The following is a 20,358-nucleotide window of genomic DNA, read 5'->3' as shown; positions in this document are numbered from 1 at the left end:
GTTATCTCTAGACAAAGCTGGAACATTCGCGTGCGGGGCGCAATCTTAACAAACCGATCTACTACAATCGCGACGCTTCTAGAACACTACTTCGCGGACAGCGTCGAGCGTTGATAACCGTCCCTGCCGGTCAAACCCGAATACATCAAAACAAGACAAGTGGGCGTGGCAATATCAAATTCAAGCCTAATTGTTTTCTACAGTGCTGAGTATATGTACTTCCCAGAGGTGAACTTTTAATGGGTCCAAAAGTCTGTGTAAAAATGAGTTGGGGCAACGTAACCTAGACCATTGGAGGTTAAAAAATGAGGCCTGCTGGTTAATGAAAACATACCGTGAGCTCCTCTGTGGAGATTCATAGATTTTTAGAAATGTACGTACTATTAAAATAAGAAATCTTTTGATAAGAGACGGCAGGCGTGATTCTTCGTATAGAATATTATTTGCAACAAATTTAGGTAGCCCCAGACATAATCGTAACGATTCACGCTCTACAAAACCAATGGTCGAACTTTATAAGCCGGAGCACCAGAAAACAAAACGCAGCCCAATTCCAGTATTGGTCGAATGTCATGAGGAGCACGTCTCAGCGCAAACCAGCAGGTTTATTGCTGAGCCTACGCAGCATCCCTGTTGCGCGCGCTCCCTTAGTAGCCATGTTTTCTATATGGGGACTCCAGTTAAGTTTTTCGGTGTAGGTTACCCCTAAATACTTAACTGACGCGACCTGAGGTATGACGGCTTGTCGGTAGAGTCATGAAATTTGCACTGTGACATTTTGTGCAAAAACTACAATTGCACTTTTATTAATATTTAGCGATAAGTTAATACCCTCCAGCCGTTTCCAGGCTGTTCATATATGTCTGCAGAATTTGGTAAAGTGCGTGAATGTCTGCTGACGTAGCAAAAAATGCGATGTCATCGGCATGCAAATACACCTGCACGTCCTGCTGTATGGGAATAGTACATAGTAGAACATTAAATAATAAGGGTGAAAACACTGACCCTTGCGGGAGGCCTCTCGTTTGCTTATATTTTGAAGAACTGACACGATTGCGAGCACTAAGATTCTCTATCACTCAAGAAAACATAGACCCATGCCACAAAGTATTCTGGCAGTCCTAAAATCTGAAGCGAATCTATAAGTTTCACATGCTCCACACTGTCATAAGCTTTGGTGATATGTAAGGTTACTAAAGCGGAATATTGTTTCTGACATCGAGCAAGCTGTATTCTACTTGCTAGATCAACATGCGCACACCAAATGGAACAACCACGCCTGAAACCAATTTGACATGGGACATGGGCCCAGTGGCATTTTTTCTGACATCCAGCGATCTACCCGGCTAATGTGACGTAATGAACGGGTGTAGGTGGCAGGTAGATTCCCATCTGTTCTGTTTAGCATAAAAAAGCGACGCACGGCTCTTGCCTGCTTAGTGTGAACAAGGAACCCGTATGGGTCCCGAAACGTCTCTGTTTTTCACCTTGACTTGGTCAGTGACCGCATCTACATCCTCATCATGATACCTGACCAGACGAACTTTCGTCGAACTCTTGACTACATATCTTAATTTCCTTGTATGCGTTAGTGAATCGCTCCTCTTTTAGACTCACGTAAGCGTTTATCGCGCCTTTACCAACGCATGTAAAGCCGTCAGCTAGCACATGTTCCAAGTAAAAGCTGGTCATTCGAAATCTACATGTTCTTGCTAGCCAATATGCGTTGATCTTGAAGAGCACAGGCATATAATAAACATGTCGTTTTCGTAATTCCTATCTTGATAGGGCAGTACAAAGAGGGCACGCAATTGTAGTGGATTCAACTTGTTTATTGTACACCACAAAATCACACGCTCAAAATGTCTAGTGCGGAGACCAATTAACATGCACTGTAAATACTGTATACACCAGGTCTTTTCTTCCAAGTACCACTTGTGCTTGGATGATAACGCAAGGTCCATTCCTTTTGGCTATGCTTCCATCCTCGTGCCATCATTTGTCGACATGAAATACCAGCTCGCCAAGCATTCAGTACTTCTAGGAAATTATTAAATACATCAAGACATACATATCAAAGACACTGTGCAAACACAGGAAATCGGCACCACGTACATCATTTTTTTATTGTGCGTTGATTCAAAAGTGTCCCAGCAATAATGCACTTGCCCTGACTTAATACAGCACAGTGAATCTGAAACATAACAAAACGTATTACTAACGGGAGCCATAACTTATCGCATCAAGGTTCGTATCTAAAATTAACAAAATATGATCGGTGTCATAACAGCAACAAATATTTTGAAACCAGTCTTTTTCGCGGAAATACGTAGCATCTCAAGTGCTGCAGTCGTGCGTGTGTTGAAGCGGAAATGTGATCCCTTTCTTGTTTTCATACGCAGGTGGGCCGTGAGATTCTGAGAGCTGCCATCGGTCAACTGACCACGTCTGTAAAGATGCGCATCTCGAATTTGGAAAGAACTGCGCAATTGCGTGGGAAAGCGGCTGTCTGCTCATACTCGGTCAAGCCCGAACAATTGGACTGCGATTGAATGCTGCAATTATCGGCACTCTCTAAAAGTATTGCCTGCAACGCTGTACTTCCTTGCCTGGCTATTTATCGAGAATGGGGTACGCATATCTTTGCGTACGCAATGGCCTTCGGCTGTCGCCACTGCGTGAAACATTTTTATGTTAAGCGTTAGATTGTTTATTGGCAGTACCGTGCCTGGCCTGAAGCTGCTTCCTGTCACTTCGTGTTCAATTTTTAATGGGTCGTCACGCGTAGCTCAAGTGGCCATTCAGGCACGTACAAACTAATTCTGCGCAACGTTTCAGGCTTTTTTAGAGAGTGAATAAGAGAACCTAAGCGACCTTTTTTATTTCAGCCAGAACATGGAAGTAAAATTTGCGCATCATTTTGGCAGCGCGATTCCCTTGCGTTTGGGTTTACGGAGGACTAAAAGCCATTATAATACATACAGGGCGCCCATAACAGGCAAATGCAACGAACACAATGGTAAAACTGTTCTACTGTACTCAACAAAGTGTTACGGGGCAGCAGCTCCTTCGGAATGTAGAGGGGGATTTGGGAACAGTGCGCTCGTAAGATCACCGATAATACTACAGGTCTTTTCAAAAGGCTCTTTCAGCAACATATTTCTGGGAGACACTACATATGTTCCAAAGCATCTATGGTCGTCTTCGTTTCCTTGGTGCGGTGCATTTTACTTGGACGGGAGGTCTCGTCAATGATTTATAAACCGTGGGACCTCCTCCTTCATGTGCACTACTATTTTTATTACATGCAATGGAATTGGACAGCTGAAAGAGCCGTGTTCTGCGGCTCCGACAAAGTCCACGCAGGGAACACAGCTGCAAACACACAAAATGCGTCGCCCTTCCTTGCGCTGCTCATTGACGTCAGTTCCAAGCTGGCTAGAATGCAAGCGGCACAAATTCTTGAGGACTTGACAATGCACGTTGCTTCAGGTGAGTCCTCCTGCAAAAGTAATGCAGAAGACAGCTGCTCTCACTTCATGCAAGACTACTTTGCCACCATTCACATTATTAGAAAAGAAATGCAAGGATTTTTACTAAGGCCTTGTCCATTTAAAGCACACAAAAATAAGTAGATGCAGCGATAGCAGCCACTGTGCCACCATGAACACGACAAAAGAACTACCGCGAGATAAAGCTAATTGTGCACACTTTCACCTTCGCAAGAAATGTGGCACACGTACGCTATTATGAGAACCTAAACTGCGCTTGGGACAAGACACTAGAGTAGAAGCAGACAGGACTTACAAAGCTCATCCTGTGTACTTCTACGCAGGTGTCTCGTCTTACCAACTATCCCCCCTCCCGCAAACACACACACACACGCTCCTTGCAGCATACGCGTAGCTCAGCGATGACATTCAATAAACACCAAACAGACGAACGACTGTCTCTGCCCTATAACGTGCACAACTATCCTAAACTGTAGCGCATGCAGTGCAGTGAAGACTATGGGTCACGTTAGTTTTGGTGGCGGCAACACAAAGGGGGAACGGGGAACAACATGGTTTGGTTTACAACTTCGTGAGTTTATCAAAGGGACCCTTAAACAGTGTTATAATTTTGTAGAAACGCATTGAGTCGGTACAGCAACTCCTCAGAGAGAGAGAGAGGAGCCACCTTATTTATCCCATTTTAAGGGAAAGTGGGTACGAGAACGCGAGCGATCCTACTCGCGGTAGGCCTCCTTTGCCCCCTCAGTATAGCCACCTAAAGTGCAGGGTTGTAGCTGCGCATGGCCGCCTCCCACGGCTCCTAATTAAATGTTCAGACTCGGGGGAAGGGGAGTGATTTGTACACTGCCACATAATGTGGGTTACAGTGATGCTACCAAGGACTTTAGATTTGGAGCAACTTTTGGAGCAGCAAAGTATTCATTTTCGAGCACTTCGAAGCAGCGAAAATTTCCATCTTGGAGCACTTTGGAGCAGCTAATTTCACATTCTGGATAACACTGCAGAAGAAAGTTGCATTAACATTCACGCACCTGAATAAATATTATGGGGCTCTTATGAAAAACCAGAAATATTTCGATTCATTGCGAATCTTATGGAGAAAATCATCTCAGGAGCACTGCATATTTCACGCGATAATGCAAAAAAGGCGTGATGTAGTTGAGTGTTCTGGAATAACCTCATCAGCGATTTTTTTCGACACTAGAAAATAAACGGAATACTGGATAAATAAAACACTCTAAATATATCTATGTGGTTATCAGCAAACGTGGTAGACAAACGCCGCGACCTCGATCAGTGCGTCAATGCGCAGTGCGCATTGCAGTGTGCGCAGCATGAGTGTGGCATGTAAATCATGCTGTACATGACATGCTAGTCATTATTTTCATGTTAGCACCTGTTATTTATGTTCGTCATACTCATGTCACGCAATGCCAAATTTCGCATATGTCAAGCTAGTGAACCGGCAAGCACAGCATGAATGGGGCATGTAAATCATGCTGTACATGACATGCTAGTCACCATTTTCATGTCACCACCTGCAATTTATGTTCGTCATACTCATCTGACGCAATACCAAATTTGGTATATGTCAAGCTAGCGAACCGGCGAGCGCAGCATGAGTGTGACATGTAAATCACTAACTGATATAGAGCGTTAATGCGGGCTTGTTGGTACAGACTGAACTTCGGAAAAACAGCGCTAAGACAGGACATAGAAGACTACGCGGGACAGCGCGTCGTCTTGTCGCTTCGTTCGATGTCCCGTCTTAGCGCTGTTTTTCCGAAGCTCAGTGTGTAAATCATGCCGTACATGACATGCTAATCAGCATTTTCATGTTATCAGCTGCCATTTATGTTCGTCATACTCATGTCGCGCAATGCCAAATTTGGTATATGTCAAGCTAGCGAAACGGCCGCGAGTGCCTCGAGACCATGTTATGTAAATCATGCCGTACATGACATGCGTGTCATGACTTGCACGTTAGAACCAGTCAATTGAACATATGTTTGTCATATACTCTTTTCACGCTATAGCGATTTTGGTATCACTTGGAATACTAGTGCAAAAATCTATTAGTGGAAAGCACCTGTTCCCTATAATTACTAACAGCCAGTTTTCTTACTCTATGTCTGCCCGATTCGCTTACGCCAACAGCTATTTATTACCGAAACCTAGAACTAGTTATGGCAAATTCACTACTAAGTTTTCAGCTACACTACTTTGGAACTCGTTATCGTGCCATATGAGGTCGCTCTCTCATTTACACGCATTCAAATCGAACCTTCGTAATTATTTGCAGTCAACAATCATGTCATGATCACCGTTTTTCTTAATCATTTTTGTAATCAAAACACCTTACAGTGTTAATGACTCATTCACTACAGTGTCTAGTTTGTTTGCCTTTAGCTGCTTTGTACTTCCTTACATTACTCATTTCGTATGGGACGTCCCCTGTAGCGTCTCTGCTGACCTCCCTCTGTATCACCCCACTCTTAGTATGCAGAATAAAAGAACTCTGAACCTCCCTTGCAGAAAATGGTGTCAAGTCTATTCGATTCAGAAGCACCCAGAGCAGGCCTAGCTGGGTGTCGTAGCGAGCGCAACTGCACAGGACGTGTTCCATTGTCTCTTCGGTTCCGTAGTATCCGCCCTTCCGATGCGAAATGAGTACTCAAAGGTTTGTGCGACCGCCTGTAGACGTGACGTGCACGCGATTCTGTCAACCTTTCTCACCCAGTGCAGAGTAGCAAACGCCTGCTTAAAGGAGCACTGACATGAAATTTACGCATGTCAAGATTTTTGCGTCCACGAGTAGTTATCTACCCCGTAGTAACGATTCGCGACTGAAAATGCAACTGAGGGACGAATAGCTATCTGTTTTATTGATTTATATCACCGGTATCTAGCACAATTCAAAACGGCCTGCAAGCCCGCCATTTTTTAGCGCTGGCAGCGCTCCCTCGCGGTCAACTCCAGACCGCGCCCAGTTTACCACTTGTCCACAGAAAGGAGTGACGTGAGGATCAGCTGCTCAGCTAACATTTCGTCTGCTAGGCGCGCACGTTCAGTCATGCCTTGTCACCAGCTTCACCAGCGTCGCCGTCAAAAGTATCGACTTGTACGTTGAAGACGACATTCTGGAACTTAGAATCAACGCGATACGCGACGTCGCGAATCATTTTCGCTTCGACCCTTTGCAAAACAGCGATTCAGAAATGGAAGCCGTTCCAAGCAGCAACGAGGAGGTACCCGGGGACGCACGCTTGGGCCATACTCGCTGGTGTTTCAATTAGCAATATCAGAGAATTTTCGCGTGCACGGCATTCCGGTATACGCAAAGGGGTCTATGGAATATCGGCATAGCGAATGCCCACCAGCGGAGAAATAGAATACGATAGGTTTCTACAATAACAATTGTGTTCTTGCCAGGTTCTTCCTTGCGCCGCCAGATGGCCCCACCTATCCGGCCTCTCACGGTTACGGCTGCTGTAACCCGGTATTACGCCAGCGCAAGGAAGTCCACGGACGAACTAACATTCACTATTAACGCTAGATGCGTGTTACTTGTTAGCGATGTTATTTATCTATAGGCTACTCCACTTTGATAGCTTGTGGTCGTGTTGGCGTCTACCGTACGTGTAATGAAACACCACGCAATTTCCGCTTTTCCCTCGACGAGCACGTCAGCACTACGCAGCGGTTCCCCGACATGCTGGCACGTAGTCTCTCCGATTGATCGCACGCGCGCTGTGGAGCACACGACAAATTAGTCGATGCGACACGATGAATCGCAAGCACGGATCGGGACAGCAAGGAGAGCCACTGGCTAGGAGTGAGAGCGTCGCCTGGCGTCGGCGCCACAATAAACACACTCAGATCGGCGACGTCACTGTTACTAGCGTATCGTCACTCAAGATGGTATTTGCGGAATGTATCACACCTTACACGTAGCACTAGTGTCGATGTCGCAGCGTGATCAATCTTCCGTTGAGCTTTCGTACGCTGTTTGCCCTCGAAATAAACTTCCACGCGACGGACGCCATTCAAATTTGGCCAAGAAGGCCTATGCATACCGAGCAATCGAATGAATGGCACATCTCGACTTTAAAAAATTTGATGTCAGTGCTCCTTTAACATCCCTGCCTCTCCTGGCTTCCCTCCCAACCTTGAAGTGGAGCGCGCATACGTTTTATCCATCCTTTAAGAAAAGAACGTACGTTTCTACAAGCGTTTTCGTGCTTTTGCTGGGACAGTCTGCCGATGCGATCGTCAACCCTGAGTTTTCTAAGAAACTCCGTCTCCACGCTCGGCAGCGACAAATCACTGAGGTGGCTCATCGTTGATCGAAGCCTGTGCTCGATAAATTTCAGCTCGCTGAATGATCGGTCTCCAATGCAATTTGTGACCATCAAAGTACAAAAAAATTATAACAGCCACATGGGAATGAACCTTCAAGCTATTCACTGACTAGAAGTTTCAGCTTGTCTGCCAGCCAGATCACGAGGTTCATTGCTTGCAGGCGCAGGGAAAAAGCAGTTCCTGTCGGGTAACAGCAAACCGCGAGAAGACTTCGGTGTAGGCACTTAATCATGATTTCCGCCAGAAGTCGCAATAAAGCGGCCTGGAAATACTTGAGGGCGCAAAGAATGGCAAAACACCTTGTAGAGACAGCTCTGTGGCATTACGCATTTACGCAACCTTCTTTATAACTTCAAGGAATTAATCTCTTACAAAAATCGCGCATGCTATTCTGATGAATGTCAACAAAAAGTCAATTCAAAGCAAAAAGTCTACAAGAAAACATCAGAATAATTATGAAGACACTTGTAAGGGATAAGAGCAGTTCATTTTTGAATAGCCTACAACGCTAAAGGGACAAGTTGAAAGAAGGTAACGACACACCTCGTTCTCGTCCCTTTAGCGCTGTAAGCTGTTCACTAAGAACAGCTTGCTAAGTGTGGGTGCAAAAGAAAGCTATCTATCAAAGATCGGCATTTTCAATGTTGGTTGAGGCGAACGTGATTGTGACAGGGAAATGTGACCGCGTGTACTGAATCACTGGAGATAAGGTACCTTCAAGCAGTAGTGTTGTACTCCGCACAATTATCCTGTACACTAAGAGGTTCTTAGCTTCTCCGTATACTTATAACACTTATAACCTTACCGTGTTACCGGATCGCGTTTGCCATGTTACTGGAACACACGGTTTAGCAAACTTTTACCTCCCCTTACATAAACGTTTACGTACAGACGTAGACATACACGCTTACGTTTGCGCAAACCACTAAGTGATGACAACTTCATTTAAACTTTTTTTAATTTAGATAATATTCAACCACCCTTTTCGGCAAATTGTAACAGGGGTTCGTAGCGTGTACGTAATTCGGGTATATGTAAAAAGGTGTGCGGAATACCGGGTTAACTTACCGGACGATGGTATGGACATTTTGTGACGCTTCGTGCCACCACAATTTTAGACGTCTGTTTTCGCCTAGCGTTTTCTTTCTTCGGCGGGAAAGGGGGGTAGTTTAAAAGACAATTCATTTGGCATTAAAGGGGTGGTGCCGCCATGTCTGTGGCTTGCGCGTTCTTTGCTGTAAGCGTTTCCTATAGCTCCAGGAAGCATGATGCACACACCAAGATTTATGTATTCACACTTAATAATTTAATATCGCCTTTTGGTGTGGACAACTTTCGGTTTCGGTTTCTGGGCGCCGAGGTTGGGCAGTGACGTAGAAGAGTAGGAGGCTTGGTCACGTGACCACACAAGGCTGTGACGCACTTAGCCAGGAAGCGATCGAAACTCGGCGAGTGATGTAGCAACCGATGCTTATCCGGTATTATAGTGAACTAGAATATATTCTAGTTCACTACAGCCGGTACGTACGTTGCGGAGGTGGCGGAGGTCACTCACGTCACTACAGCAGATTTGGTGTGACGTCACTACAACTTTCGTTGCCTTTCCTATACAGCTACGTCAGAGTTGGCGCGCTTGCGATGGGTTTCGATCGGGAGAATGGACATTTAGGTACACTTTGGAAGTGAATTAAAATATATTCTAAACGTTTGCTGCGTCCGACCCTTCGTGTGGAGTGTCCTTGCATACAGAGGAAACCCACAACAGGCTTGTTATAGCCTCGAGATTTGATGGCACCACCCCTCTAAGCGATTGCAAGGAATTTACAGCAGCAAAGAAGTAGAATGCAAAATGTTTCTGCAATGACAATTTTGAGGTTGCCTGGTTCATCTTGGCCCTGTGAGATGGCACCACTTATCAGAACTCTCACGTTTCCGGCCATGGTAACCCGGCTAGGCTAACAACCCTAACCTGGCTCAAACATACTTGAACTGGTATAGCGCATTACGGGGAAGAAGAAACGGCCGAGCAGACCGACACAAGAGGACAGAGCGCTAACTTCCAACTGAGCTTTATTGTCAAAATGCATCAAATAGTAGACTTGCGCAAGCACACAAAAAATTACACCATTTCCCGCTAAAGGGGACCATGAGGCGATGCGAAGCCGGAGCACTTGCACGATCGCATTCCGTTGGCGTTCTTTGGGCATGCTACCGACCTCGCGTCGTGGAACGCGAAGAGGAACGCTACGCGCGTCTTGTCTTCGCTCTAGCCTGGCCGTTAATTCTCATAGGGCGAGCGAGGAACGCAGTCGGCAAGCGTACGAGAGGGGGGCAGCGTAGGAGAGGAGAGAGAGGGGGAGGGGACGCGCATGCGCTGGTGCTCATCGCGGCGTTGCGCAGGAGAGAATTTCGGCATGTCTAGCCAGAGTTTCAGAGGAAGAGTGGAAAGGGGAGGGGAGAGTGGAAAGGGGGAGGGGAGAGTGGAGAGGGTATGCGCATGCGCAGTAAGGGTGGTCACGCCGCACACCACCACCACCACCGGATTGAACTCCACCATAAGATACTTCGCATCTAAAACACCCTAACGCAACGCCAAGATTAGACACATCATCACACCGACACACGCCACAGATGCATAGGCGGTTTCCCTGATTAAGGAAGGCCACTTCATGTTCAGATAAAGCCAACGAAGGCGCGCTGATACATGAAATGCCAGCTCTTGTTATACAATGCGCTTCTATTATTCCACAATCGCGGCAGTGAATCCAATGTGACCCTGAATTGCTTTGTGAACATTATAATGGTGCTCTTTTAGCCTTTCATTAAGGCAGCACCCCGTTTGGCCGATATACCTCTTACCACATGAGAGTGGTATCGAGTAAACTCCCCCCCCCCCCCCTTCACATGGCATAAACCGAGTTTTGTGCTTGGTTGAGCAAACAGCGGCGCGTGATTTGAGGGGATTGACTGCTTTGCAAAGCCGCTGTTACTTATCCGGCGCCGAAAACACCACTTTACCGCTGACCTTCTCCCCTATCTTTTAGTCAGTGGGAAATGTCATGCACGTAGGGTAAAACTAATCAGGTAAACCAATTCCTTAATCAGGGAAATCGCCTATGAATCTGTGGCATGTGACGGTGCGATGGTGTGTCTAATCTTGGCATTGCGTTAGGGTGTTTCTGTATACTTGCGGAAATCTACATATTTGATGCATTTTGACAATAAAGCTCAGTTGGAAGTTAGCGCTCTGTCCTCTTGTGTCGGTCTGCTCGGCCATTTCTTCTTCCCCGTAATGCGCTACACCAGCTCAAGTACGACGAACCAACTCGCTCAATCTTCAACCGGCTCAAACAACGCTCGCCCTTCAGCTCGCCGTGCCGTGGCGGCTGGAGTCTGCGTAAAGCAGATTTCACGTGTAGCCACGAACAACGCTAATTAGTGAGATAAGGCCATAAACGTATCTGGCACGTAGTATACGGTTCGTGAAAGCAAGTCAACGTTCCGTCAAGGCGCGCGCACATGCAGATTCCATCCGCTATTCAAGTAACACGGGAACGTGAAACGTGTACGGACAGACACCTATTAGTTGCTGTACAACAAACTTGCTTTTTCATCTCTGGATGGTGAAAAAAAAAGCATAATTCTTTTTGCAAAAGTAAGTAGTCGTACTGTTCATCAGGAGTGCTGTTTCTTGGGCTAGTTGGATACTGTATTCTTCAGAAGCACTTGATGAAGACACGGGCACAGCGAGGGTATAACCACAAACGTTTGATTGTCTGCGCGCCTCACTGGGCCCTTGTCTTCATCAAGAGCGCCCAAAAATCGAAAATACTCGCATTCAAAGGTGAAAAGTCGCACACGCCTACTTATTACGAGGAAAGGTGCCAGAGATGAGTGAGAAAGGACCCGCTCACCCCACGGCCAGTCCTGCTGCTGTCCCTTCAGCGTCCTCCTTCTGGGGGCTCTTGACAAAGTTGCGGCACGACGCCAGCTTGGACTCCAGGGTCTGCACAGTGGGGGAGGGGGCCAGAAGGGACGTGCCAATGGGAGGGGAGGGGGCACCCAGGCCGCTGTTGGTTTCTTTTGCTCCATCTCGCGCACTGTGCCAGTTCCAAGCTGGCGCAGTGTAACGAAGGAGGCGTGAAATGGTCATCCCCCAGTTGTGCACTCACCAAGCAGCCCCAAAGCACGCCAATTAACCAGAGCCAAAAGCAGATGTTCGAGCTATCGCCCACTGCAGAAAACACTGTCACGCACTAAAGAGGGAATTTTATATCTGCTTCGGAATGTAGCTCGCAGAAAAAATTGTGCGTATGATGAACACCTGCACGGCATGTACTCTGTGTCACACCTACGTACAACGCCAGAGCAGTCCGAGTGTTACCAATCAAGTACCTACAGAACATTTATTTCAGTTGCAAAATCAATTGAAACAAGAGTTACAGCTTTCGCCCTGTCATGCGAAAATTACCAATGTGAGCAGTTTTTGAGGGCATTGACTTGGAATAATGTAGCTGTTTCAGAAATACTGCTCACACTTGATTGATACCCACACTGTTGATGCAGAGATCACAAGTCTCCACGGGGAACGGATGTGGCAGCACTCCAATGCTTCCTTGGTGTGTGCACAAGAATGGGAGACGTAATGAGGAGAAGCATGCAAATGCCGCAAAACAAGCCGCCGCTTCAAAATTCAGCATGAATATGCTAGCAAAAATAGACCTGTTAGCAATAATAAAAGCGCAAATGTGCTGATGCCATTGACCAGTGAGAGCAAAACAAAGTGCTTCCATTTTAGCTGTGATAATGTATGCGGCCACAGTCCCCAGTGAAGCTCCTCAGCAGGGAATCGACCGCTTCGCGTTAAAACTGCACCATGCTGGTGCCATGCCTTTGTGTTCTTGACGGCCCCAGAGAGAAATCTGGCGAGCAGTTCTGAACAAACAATATGCGGTCTCCACATCAAGACACTATCACCTAAGCAAGGGTAGATATTTGGCCTCGTTGGTGCGACATATTCATACTGTAAAGCGCAGAACTGAAATGACAAGGACGGGACAGGGAGTAACACACACACACAAGCGCTAACTTTCAACAATGATTTATTGGAAGTCTGATCAAACACATATACATGAAAACTTGTGATCACTCAGGCATGCGCAAATGTGGAGGCATCAAGGAATAATTTTTTTCTGGATAATGACACTGATGGACGCACTCTTGCCCTAACTTATGTATTGCCTTAAATACATAATATAGCGGAACAAAAACAAGGACAGAGAAAGAAGCACACAGGACGACCGCTAGTGGATTGGCTTCTTGGAAGGGCGCATGCGCGACGCCTAGCTTGGCACGTGCAGCTTGATGCGAAGGCAGAATGGTGACGTTTCCATCAGTTTAGATGTTTTACACTTGACATGTCACGTGTCCAGAGTAAAATTTTCAGTTGAAGTCTAGCGGTCGTCCTGTGTGCTTCTTTCTCTGTCCTTGTTTTTGCTCCGCTATATTATGTATTTAAGTCAAGACTAACTAGCCCAAATTTCAGCTTTATGTATTGCAACGATAAACCGCGTAGTTTCACCCCTGTGCATGCGTACAACCGAGCACTCATCAAAAACAGGCAAAAAGCCGCACGTGCGGCAGTGCGCGGAAAGCAAACCATCGCCACCCTTCTTTACATTGTTTTGGTGCTCTTTAAGCCTGTCACTGAGACAACGCCCCGTTTGCCCTGCGTAGTATTTTCCACACGCTAGCGGGAGCTGGTACACAACACCTTTGCATGGCACGTGGCGTGTTCTGTGCTTTTTGTCACAGCCGCGTGCTTTTCGTGCACTTGGGTTGCTGCGCCTGTACAGTTTTCCCAGCTTGTTTGGAGCCCTGAAAGCCACGCTAATTTTTGCCCGAGAGCCCACCTTCTTTATGTCATGGGAAATCTTGTGTAGGTAGGGCATCGTATAGTCAACTTCTTTCGGATATTCATAACGGTGGTGGCATTCTGATGGTAACCTGAAGGCTTTTTGAGCAGGGATTCTGCGACTGACCCCAGGAGGTGGCCAGGGTGGCCTGCTTGTGCAAGGCGAGACTTTTGTCAGTCAAAGCTGGGCCCCATTAAATGGCGACATGATTTGCTTAGCGCATTCTCGAGGCAGTGTCTCACGACACTCCTCTTAACTAATTTCGAGTGGGAGGAAGAAAACGGCAGCAAATGTTTGTTTCCCCTTGGATCGTACGCCCAGCACATATGCATGTCGTGGAAACAAACTCGTACATATAAGACCTTCAAGGAACAATCCTCCCCCGGGACCTCATGAGTCAGCACCAGAGGCTGTAGGTATAGTCATTGACAAGCAGCGCCGTAACTAAAGGGGGGTTGAGGGGGTTTTGACACCCCCCGAAATTTTCTTCATGCTTTAACTTTTCGCGTGATACTAAAATACTTGCACGCCTTCACAGCGATGACCAGTTGCCAAAGTTAGCCGTTCTACACACAAACACCCCCCGAAAAACATTCCTAGGTACGGCCCTGTTGACAAGTGTTAAAGGGACTGTCTACCGCCCTTCATCGCTTTTCTGTTTTGTACCTGTCATGAGTAAAGAGGCACGGGGCGCGTGCCGGACGGCGGAATGCGTCGATGGTGTGCGGGGAATGGAAAAGTACCCGATGGTGTGCACTCCCGCCACGCGACCCGAGCTGAGGTGAGGGACCCCCGGAAAACAAGCAGGCAGTTGTTCGGTGGAGTTGGACAAGAGCAAGGTGGTGCAAGCCAACGTCGCATCCGCGACTAGAACTGCAGGGCCCAGTTCTGGAGGCAGCGTTGTGAGAGGTTCGGGAGGTGGCCGTCGACCTTGGTGTCTACCGAGCGAGGCTTCCCGGGCTTGCGGCAGCCTCATCGCAGCAGTTCTCGTTGCTCCTGCGGCACTACCCCAGCTCGACAAGATGATGGCAACCCACCGACAATCACAGTCGGTAGTTGGATCCCGTGGCACTGAGGAGAGGCCGACAGTTAGGCCCAATCTAAAAACGTTGGTTAGGCCTAACTGGGAAAGACCGGTGTTCTCGACGGAGAACAAAGCATCGGCAATGAAGATGATCAGCGAGGCGTCTGATCAACGACGATGGCCCTGAGACGTCGACAGGAGCTTCGACGACGGGAAAGGGCGTCGACATTGGCATTGAATCGAGGCGACGAACACACGAAGTAAGAACGTTCGATTCGGATAGCGAGACTGAGACGCCATGGTGGCCAGACTTTCGGGCCAGTAGAGCCGAGCTTATTTAGAAGTGTTGGTTGCGTTCTTTTGTACAGCTTTGCATTTTTGCATGTTACTTCTGGTTGTAAATTTTTAGTGTGTTAATGTTTTGTTTGCCGTGGTGTGTGATACAAAGTTTGTTTGCCGTGACGCCACGGTCTCCCGCCTCTCTCTCTCCCAATTCCATTCCGCATTGCAAGCGCTCCCGAGATACGTGACATAATAAGTGGCCAGCCTGTGCCAGGATTTTTCCAGCGTTTGGCCCAGTCACGTATCGTCGGGGGTTGCAAGGATGGATTGGGAGAAGTCGGCCGTGGCCAAAGACTTAGGAATGAATAAGGAGGAGTGCCAGCGAGTGTCTGTCGTCTTCTCCTCTTGTGTACGCGTCCGTAAGCTGGTTTTTCGTTTCTTCAAAGGAGAAGACGACGAAATTTGTTGAGAACGCTCAGAAAGAGCGCGAAACCGAGTACGAGAGCGAGAAGAAGCGTGCGCGTGGGGCGCGGGAGCAGCATGAGTGCGAGCAGATTCTCGAGCTCAAGTTGAAGTTAGCAGAAATTAATGTCGCTCCGCGCAACGACGCTAGTCGCGCGAGTACCCTGACGACGGCGTTGGCCAACTCGTCTACTCCCAGGCCTAGACAGATTTGCCAAAGAAAGCTCATGGCGCCCTTCGATGAACGAAGAGACGACCTCGATGCATATTTGCATCGTTTCGAAAGGATTGCGATCGACAGGGCTGGGAGAAGAGCGAGTGGGCCAATGCTCTGAGTCTGTGTCTCGTGGGAGATGCATTTAGCGTGTTCGGCCGCATGCCAGCACAAGAATCTCTAGACTATGATCTGGTAAAGAAAACTTTATTAAAGAGGTTCAGGCTGACAGCCGAAGGTTTTCGGGAAAAGTTCCGGACTTGTAGACCTGAGAACTCAGACTGGCAAACAGTTTGTCTGCCGACTTTCTAACTATTTCGATCGCTGGATGGAATTGTCAGAAACAGAAAAAAAAAAAAAAACGTATGATGGTGCCCGCGATAATATAGTTGGCGAGCAGTTTCTCAACCGTTGCAGCAGTAAGCTGGCTGTATTCTTGAAGGAAAGAAAAGTGGACACGGTGGAGGAAATGGCAAGGCAGGCGGACCAGTTTATGGAAGCTCAAGGGCTAAGGAATTTAGGAAAAGAAAACAGTGACAACCCTATGGCAGCAGAGGGTGAGGGTAAGAGTCGAGCCCCCCTAGATAAACCAAGAGCACAAAAACAGTGTTTCTTGTGTAACCGGCTTGAACATATAGCGATCGATTGTCGCACAACGAATAGTTGCAGCGAAAAGCCTGCCCACTATGCCAGAAAAGAGGACATAGAGCTGAGGATAGTAAGGCGAAGTCAGCTGAAGAGATTGCCTGTGTAATGAGTACCAGAGAAGGACAAAACGAAAAAGACATACTGGTAGTCGAAGGAGAAGTACAAGGGCGTAAGGCGACAGTGTTGAGGGATACAGGTATTAGTAAGAAGTTTAGTGGCACCCAAGAACATGACCGGACAGGTGAAGCCGGTGAATTTCGTAGATAGGACCATCAAATATATGCCTGAAGCAAGCATACAAATATCTACACCCTTTTATACAGGGCTGGTGACAGCGAGGTGTGTGGAGGACCCCATTTATGATTTGATTGTGGGAAATGTGCCGGGATTGAGAAAGGCGGATGACCCTGATACATTGTGGAGAAGGGCTGAGAAAGGCTTAGATCAGAGAAAGGACTCTGTGCCTGCAGAAGGGGAGAAAGCAAATGCTGAAAGAGCAGCAGCGGTACAAACCAGAGCAGCGAGTAAGAGGGCTAACACTCTGAAACCACTGCATGTCACAGCCATTAACGGGTTAGGTATAACGGTGGATAAATTCAAAGAGTTGCAGGAGAAGGACCCATCTATTAGAGAATGTGAGAAGAGATTAGGCGAGACCATAAGAAAAATAGAACGGTAGCACAGTTCGTGAAACAGAACGGGCTGGTTTATCGCAAATGTGTGTTTAGTTCGGGCCGTGAAGTACAGCAGTTGTTGGTGCCGGAGGAATTGAAGAGTACGGTGTTAAAACCAGGGCATGATAGTATAAGGGCCGGTCACCAGGGAATGAAAAATACTTTGGAAAAGATCTAGGAAGAATTCTTTTGGATAGGAGTGCGGAGCGATGTGAGAAAATATGTCAAATAATGCGACGTATGCCGAAGAACAGTGCTGGAGTTGCTCATTGGTGGCCCAACTTTTAGCAAAACCCTTACTGATAAATATAAAGAAACTGGCACAATCTTTTTCTCGGCACTTTTTATAAGCAGCATGTCAAAGGGTACAATTATGTAGGCAACCAATTACCCGTTTTTTTTTTATTGGCGAGTAAGTTTGTGCGAACAGCGTTCACTTATTGCTTGTATTCTAAGTATCATTTGTGTGTTCTCAAAACCATTCACTACGAGGTTCAAGAGAATTAGAGCGCAGCTCTAGGCATCCGTTTCTGCGTTGAGCGGCATCGCATTGGCGTCGGCGGCGTAACCGATAGCGCGAACGAGGACGAAAGAGAGCGAACGCGGAGTCTGTCGATATCACGATATACTGGCCTCTAACCTCGCTTTCTTCCTCTGTCGCTGGTGCGCATGCAGGGCTGGCACGTGCACTGCGGCTGGCTTCGCTTGTCGTAACGGGGCGTGGGGCGTTTCAATTGGTTCGGCGACAGCTTGCAATTGACAGAGCATAAGCCTCTGTTGAGATTATTGAAATGTTGGACCCCTTGAGTCAGCGAATGTTGCCACTTGTTTTGTCTCGTTTAGGTCTGTTTTTCGACGGTGTGCACGGTCTCGATACGGGGACACTTTCGGTTCCTCAATGTGAACGGAAAATAAAAGAAAAAGGCAGTGTTTTACTGCGGGCCTCGGTGCTCACAGCGGGAGGCAAAGCGCCTCCCTTCAGATTAGCGCCTCGAAAAGCCGTGAGTCGTTAAGCGGTTAAACTTCGCAAGCAAATAACCAAGGCCATGAATGTACGCAGAATCCCATTTTGTGGTCCGAATATATTCTACCTACCTCATATCACCTTTCTCGCGCTTTGTTCCTCCGCTCGACACAGTCGCTGTGGCAGACATACCAGAACTGATAAGGAATGCGTTCCGCCTGTAGAATATAATGAAAAATCCGCTTTCAAAGCCGTCCATCGCACCATTCCACGTCCCTGAACGTGGCTGTGAAGTGCCTCCGTGACCTTCACATTCCAGCTCTTTTTGTTCGGTAATTACTTGCTGACGGCGCTGTTTTTTCGTCCCTGTCCCGTGCGATGTTACTTATTGCACTTCTCATAAACACTGAAAGCGTAGAATGATAACCGGAACGTCACATCTTAAAACGTGAAAATTGCGTCTTGCGCTGATTTCATTCGCTGCTTGTTCGACCTATTGTGGCATTGCGCTGTTTATTTTTTCTCTTTTTTACCAAGAAAGCGCAATAAAATCGTATTCCGATAAATCGCACTGCCTCAGTGGTTCTTGTGCTTCGTTCTCGAAGGGTCAACACATCGTTTTTTTTTCGTTTACTTACATTACTTCGTGCTTTGAAGGGAGCATGAGCTAGCTACGTGGCAGAATGCAATGCAAGCAGAAATGAGATAAAGCATGTCTCCGAGAATGTCTCTGATCTTACTGAGACATCTTTGCTGAGTCTCCTACTACCATATCGTGCTAACAACACAGCGGGGGGTTGCAACGCGCGATTAAGCGCCGGAAGCAACGCGACTAGTGTTTTAGTTCATTTACAATTGTGTGCATATTTATCTTCCTAATGAGGTTCCAATCACGTACCCGACATTCCTTTACTTATTATAATATGTCACCGCAACCCTGCTTTCACTCAAACATAAATCGGAGTGCAGCCGAAGCGCAAAGAACTGAACTTTTCTCCAAACATGTACGTTTCTAAATCGTCTGCAGCGGGCCGATAATCTCAACGACCGCCATGTTGGATGTACAGTCGCGCCACCTATAGGCGTGAAAGTTGCGAATTGTGTCCGTAGCACTCGAGCGCTGGCAGTTTCTGTGGCACTAACGAATATTACATTGCTACAACTGTGGATAGTCCTTCAAACACAGCTGGCGTTGCCCGAACACGAGGATGCGCTCAGCGAATTAGGCAGTATCGTAATCGCCGGTTAATTTTTTAATTTGTCATTGCTTAAGTCGTCGCTTCAGTTGTTCATAAGCACAACATATTCTGCACGTAAACGTCCGTTTGAGGGGCATTTTTCCATTGAATGTTTGACTTGTCACTGGCCCATGTGCCGAAATTTAAATGGCTGAAATGAAAAAGAAGCGGGCATAAACAGCCTCCCGTGAAAGAGCTGCCAGACAGGACGACCCAGGGACCTAAGCAAGCTCTTGAAAATACCCTGGGCCGGCGCCCCCCCCCCCCCATGAGGCAGCCCGGGGGGGGGGGGGGCAAGGCCCCCAGCCCCCCTGTACTCTCCGCCTATGGGTTCAGTGTTGTGTTTTATGACGTGTTCGCGAAAGTGCGTGGTGTGATGTGAACATAAGAGAAGAGGATGTGAAGGTAAGACATGGTGCAAGTAGATGTGAACATAAGAGGATGCACGTCATAAGTTAAGACACCATCAGAAGAGCAGAGGGCCGTAACCCCGAGGAGGACAGAAGCAGTTTTTTGAGAGAAAACTCTTAAAAGGGGGCCCAATGTGATGAGTAAGGGGCACGGGGCGCGCGCCGGACGGCGGAATGCGTCGATGGTGTGCGGGGTATGGAAGAGTACCCGATGGTGTGCACTCCCGCCACGTCTATGCACGCCGTTGGCGGGAGAAAGGCGCGTGCCACGCGACACGAGCTGAGGTGAGGGACCCACGGAGAACACGCAGACATTGTTCGGTGGAGTTGGAGAAGAGCAAGGTGGTGCAAGCCAGCGTCGCATCCGCGACTGGAACTGCATGGCCCAGTTCTGGAGGCAGAGTTGCGAAGGTTCGGGAGGTAGCCGTTGACCTTGGTGTCTACCGAGCGAGGCTTCCCGGGCTAGCGGGGTCCACTAGGTGGCGGCGTGGCTTGCGGACGTGTCTGCTTCAGCTCCGCCAACCGACGTTGATCTACTAGGTCCAATGTGTGCGTTCCCTCCAAATTTCTACTGGAAAACTCCTGGAAGTTACAAGGAGCAGCTGGATACCGCATTTATCACGGTAGGTCCACTGAAAACCTCTTTTGTG

At 47.6% G+C, this 20,358-nt stretch overlaps 1 protein-coding gene across 1 annotated transcript; it reads right to left on the bottom strand.

Annotated features, from left to right (window-relative positions):
• Positions 1–1,817: 1,817 nt before the first annotated feature.
• LOC119399297 (uncharacterized) lies at positions 1,818–13,169 on the bottom strand. The gene is made up of 2 exons (XM_037666110.2): positions 11,792–13,169; positions 1,818–3,502 (listed from the first exon to the last, which is right to left on the bottom strand). Exons 1-2 carry the CDS (start codon positions 12,028–12,030, stop codon positions 3,439–3,441), a joined length of 303 nt encoding a protein of 100 aa, XP_037522038.1. The 5' UTR covers positions 12,031–13,169; the 3' UTR covers positions 1,818–3,438.
• Between the last annotated feature and the right edge of the window lie 7,189 nt (positions 13,170–20,358).

Source organism: Rhipicephalus sanguineus, chromosome 7 (genome assembly GCF_013339695.2).
Source record: "Rhipicephalus sanguineus isolate Rsan-2018 chromosome 7, BIME_Rsan_1.4, whole genome shotgun sequence".
NCBI classification, from domain to species: domain Eukaryota; kingdom Metazoa; phylum Arthropoda; class Arachnida; order Ixodida; family Ixodidae; genus Rhipicephalus; species Rhipicephalus sanguineus.
This window is presented reverse-complemented; position numbering and strand designations above follow the sequence as displayed.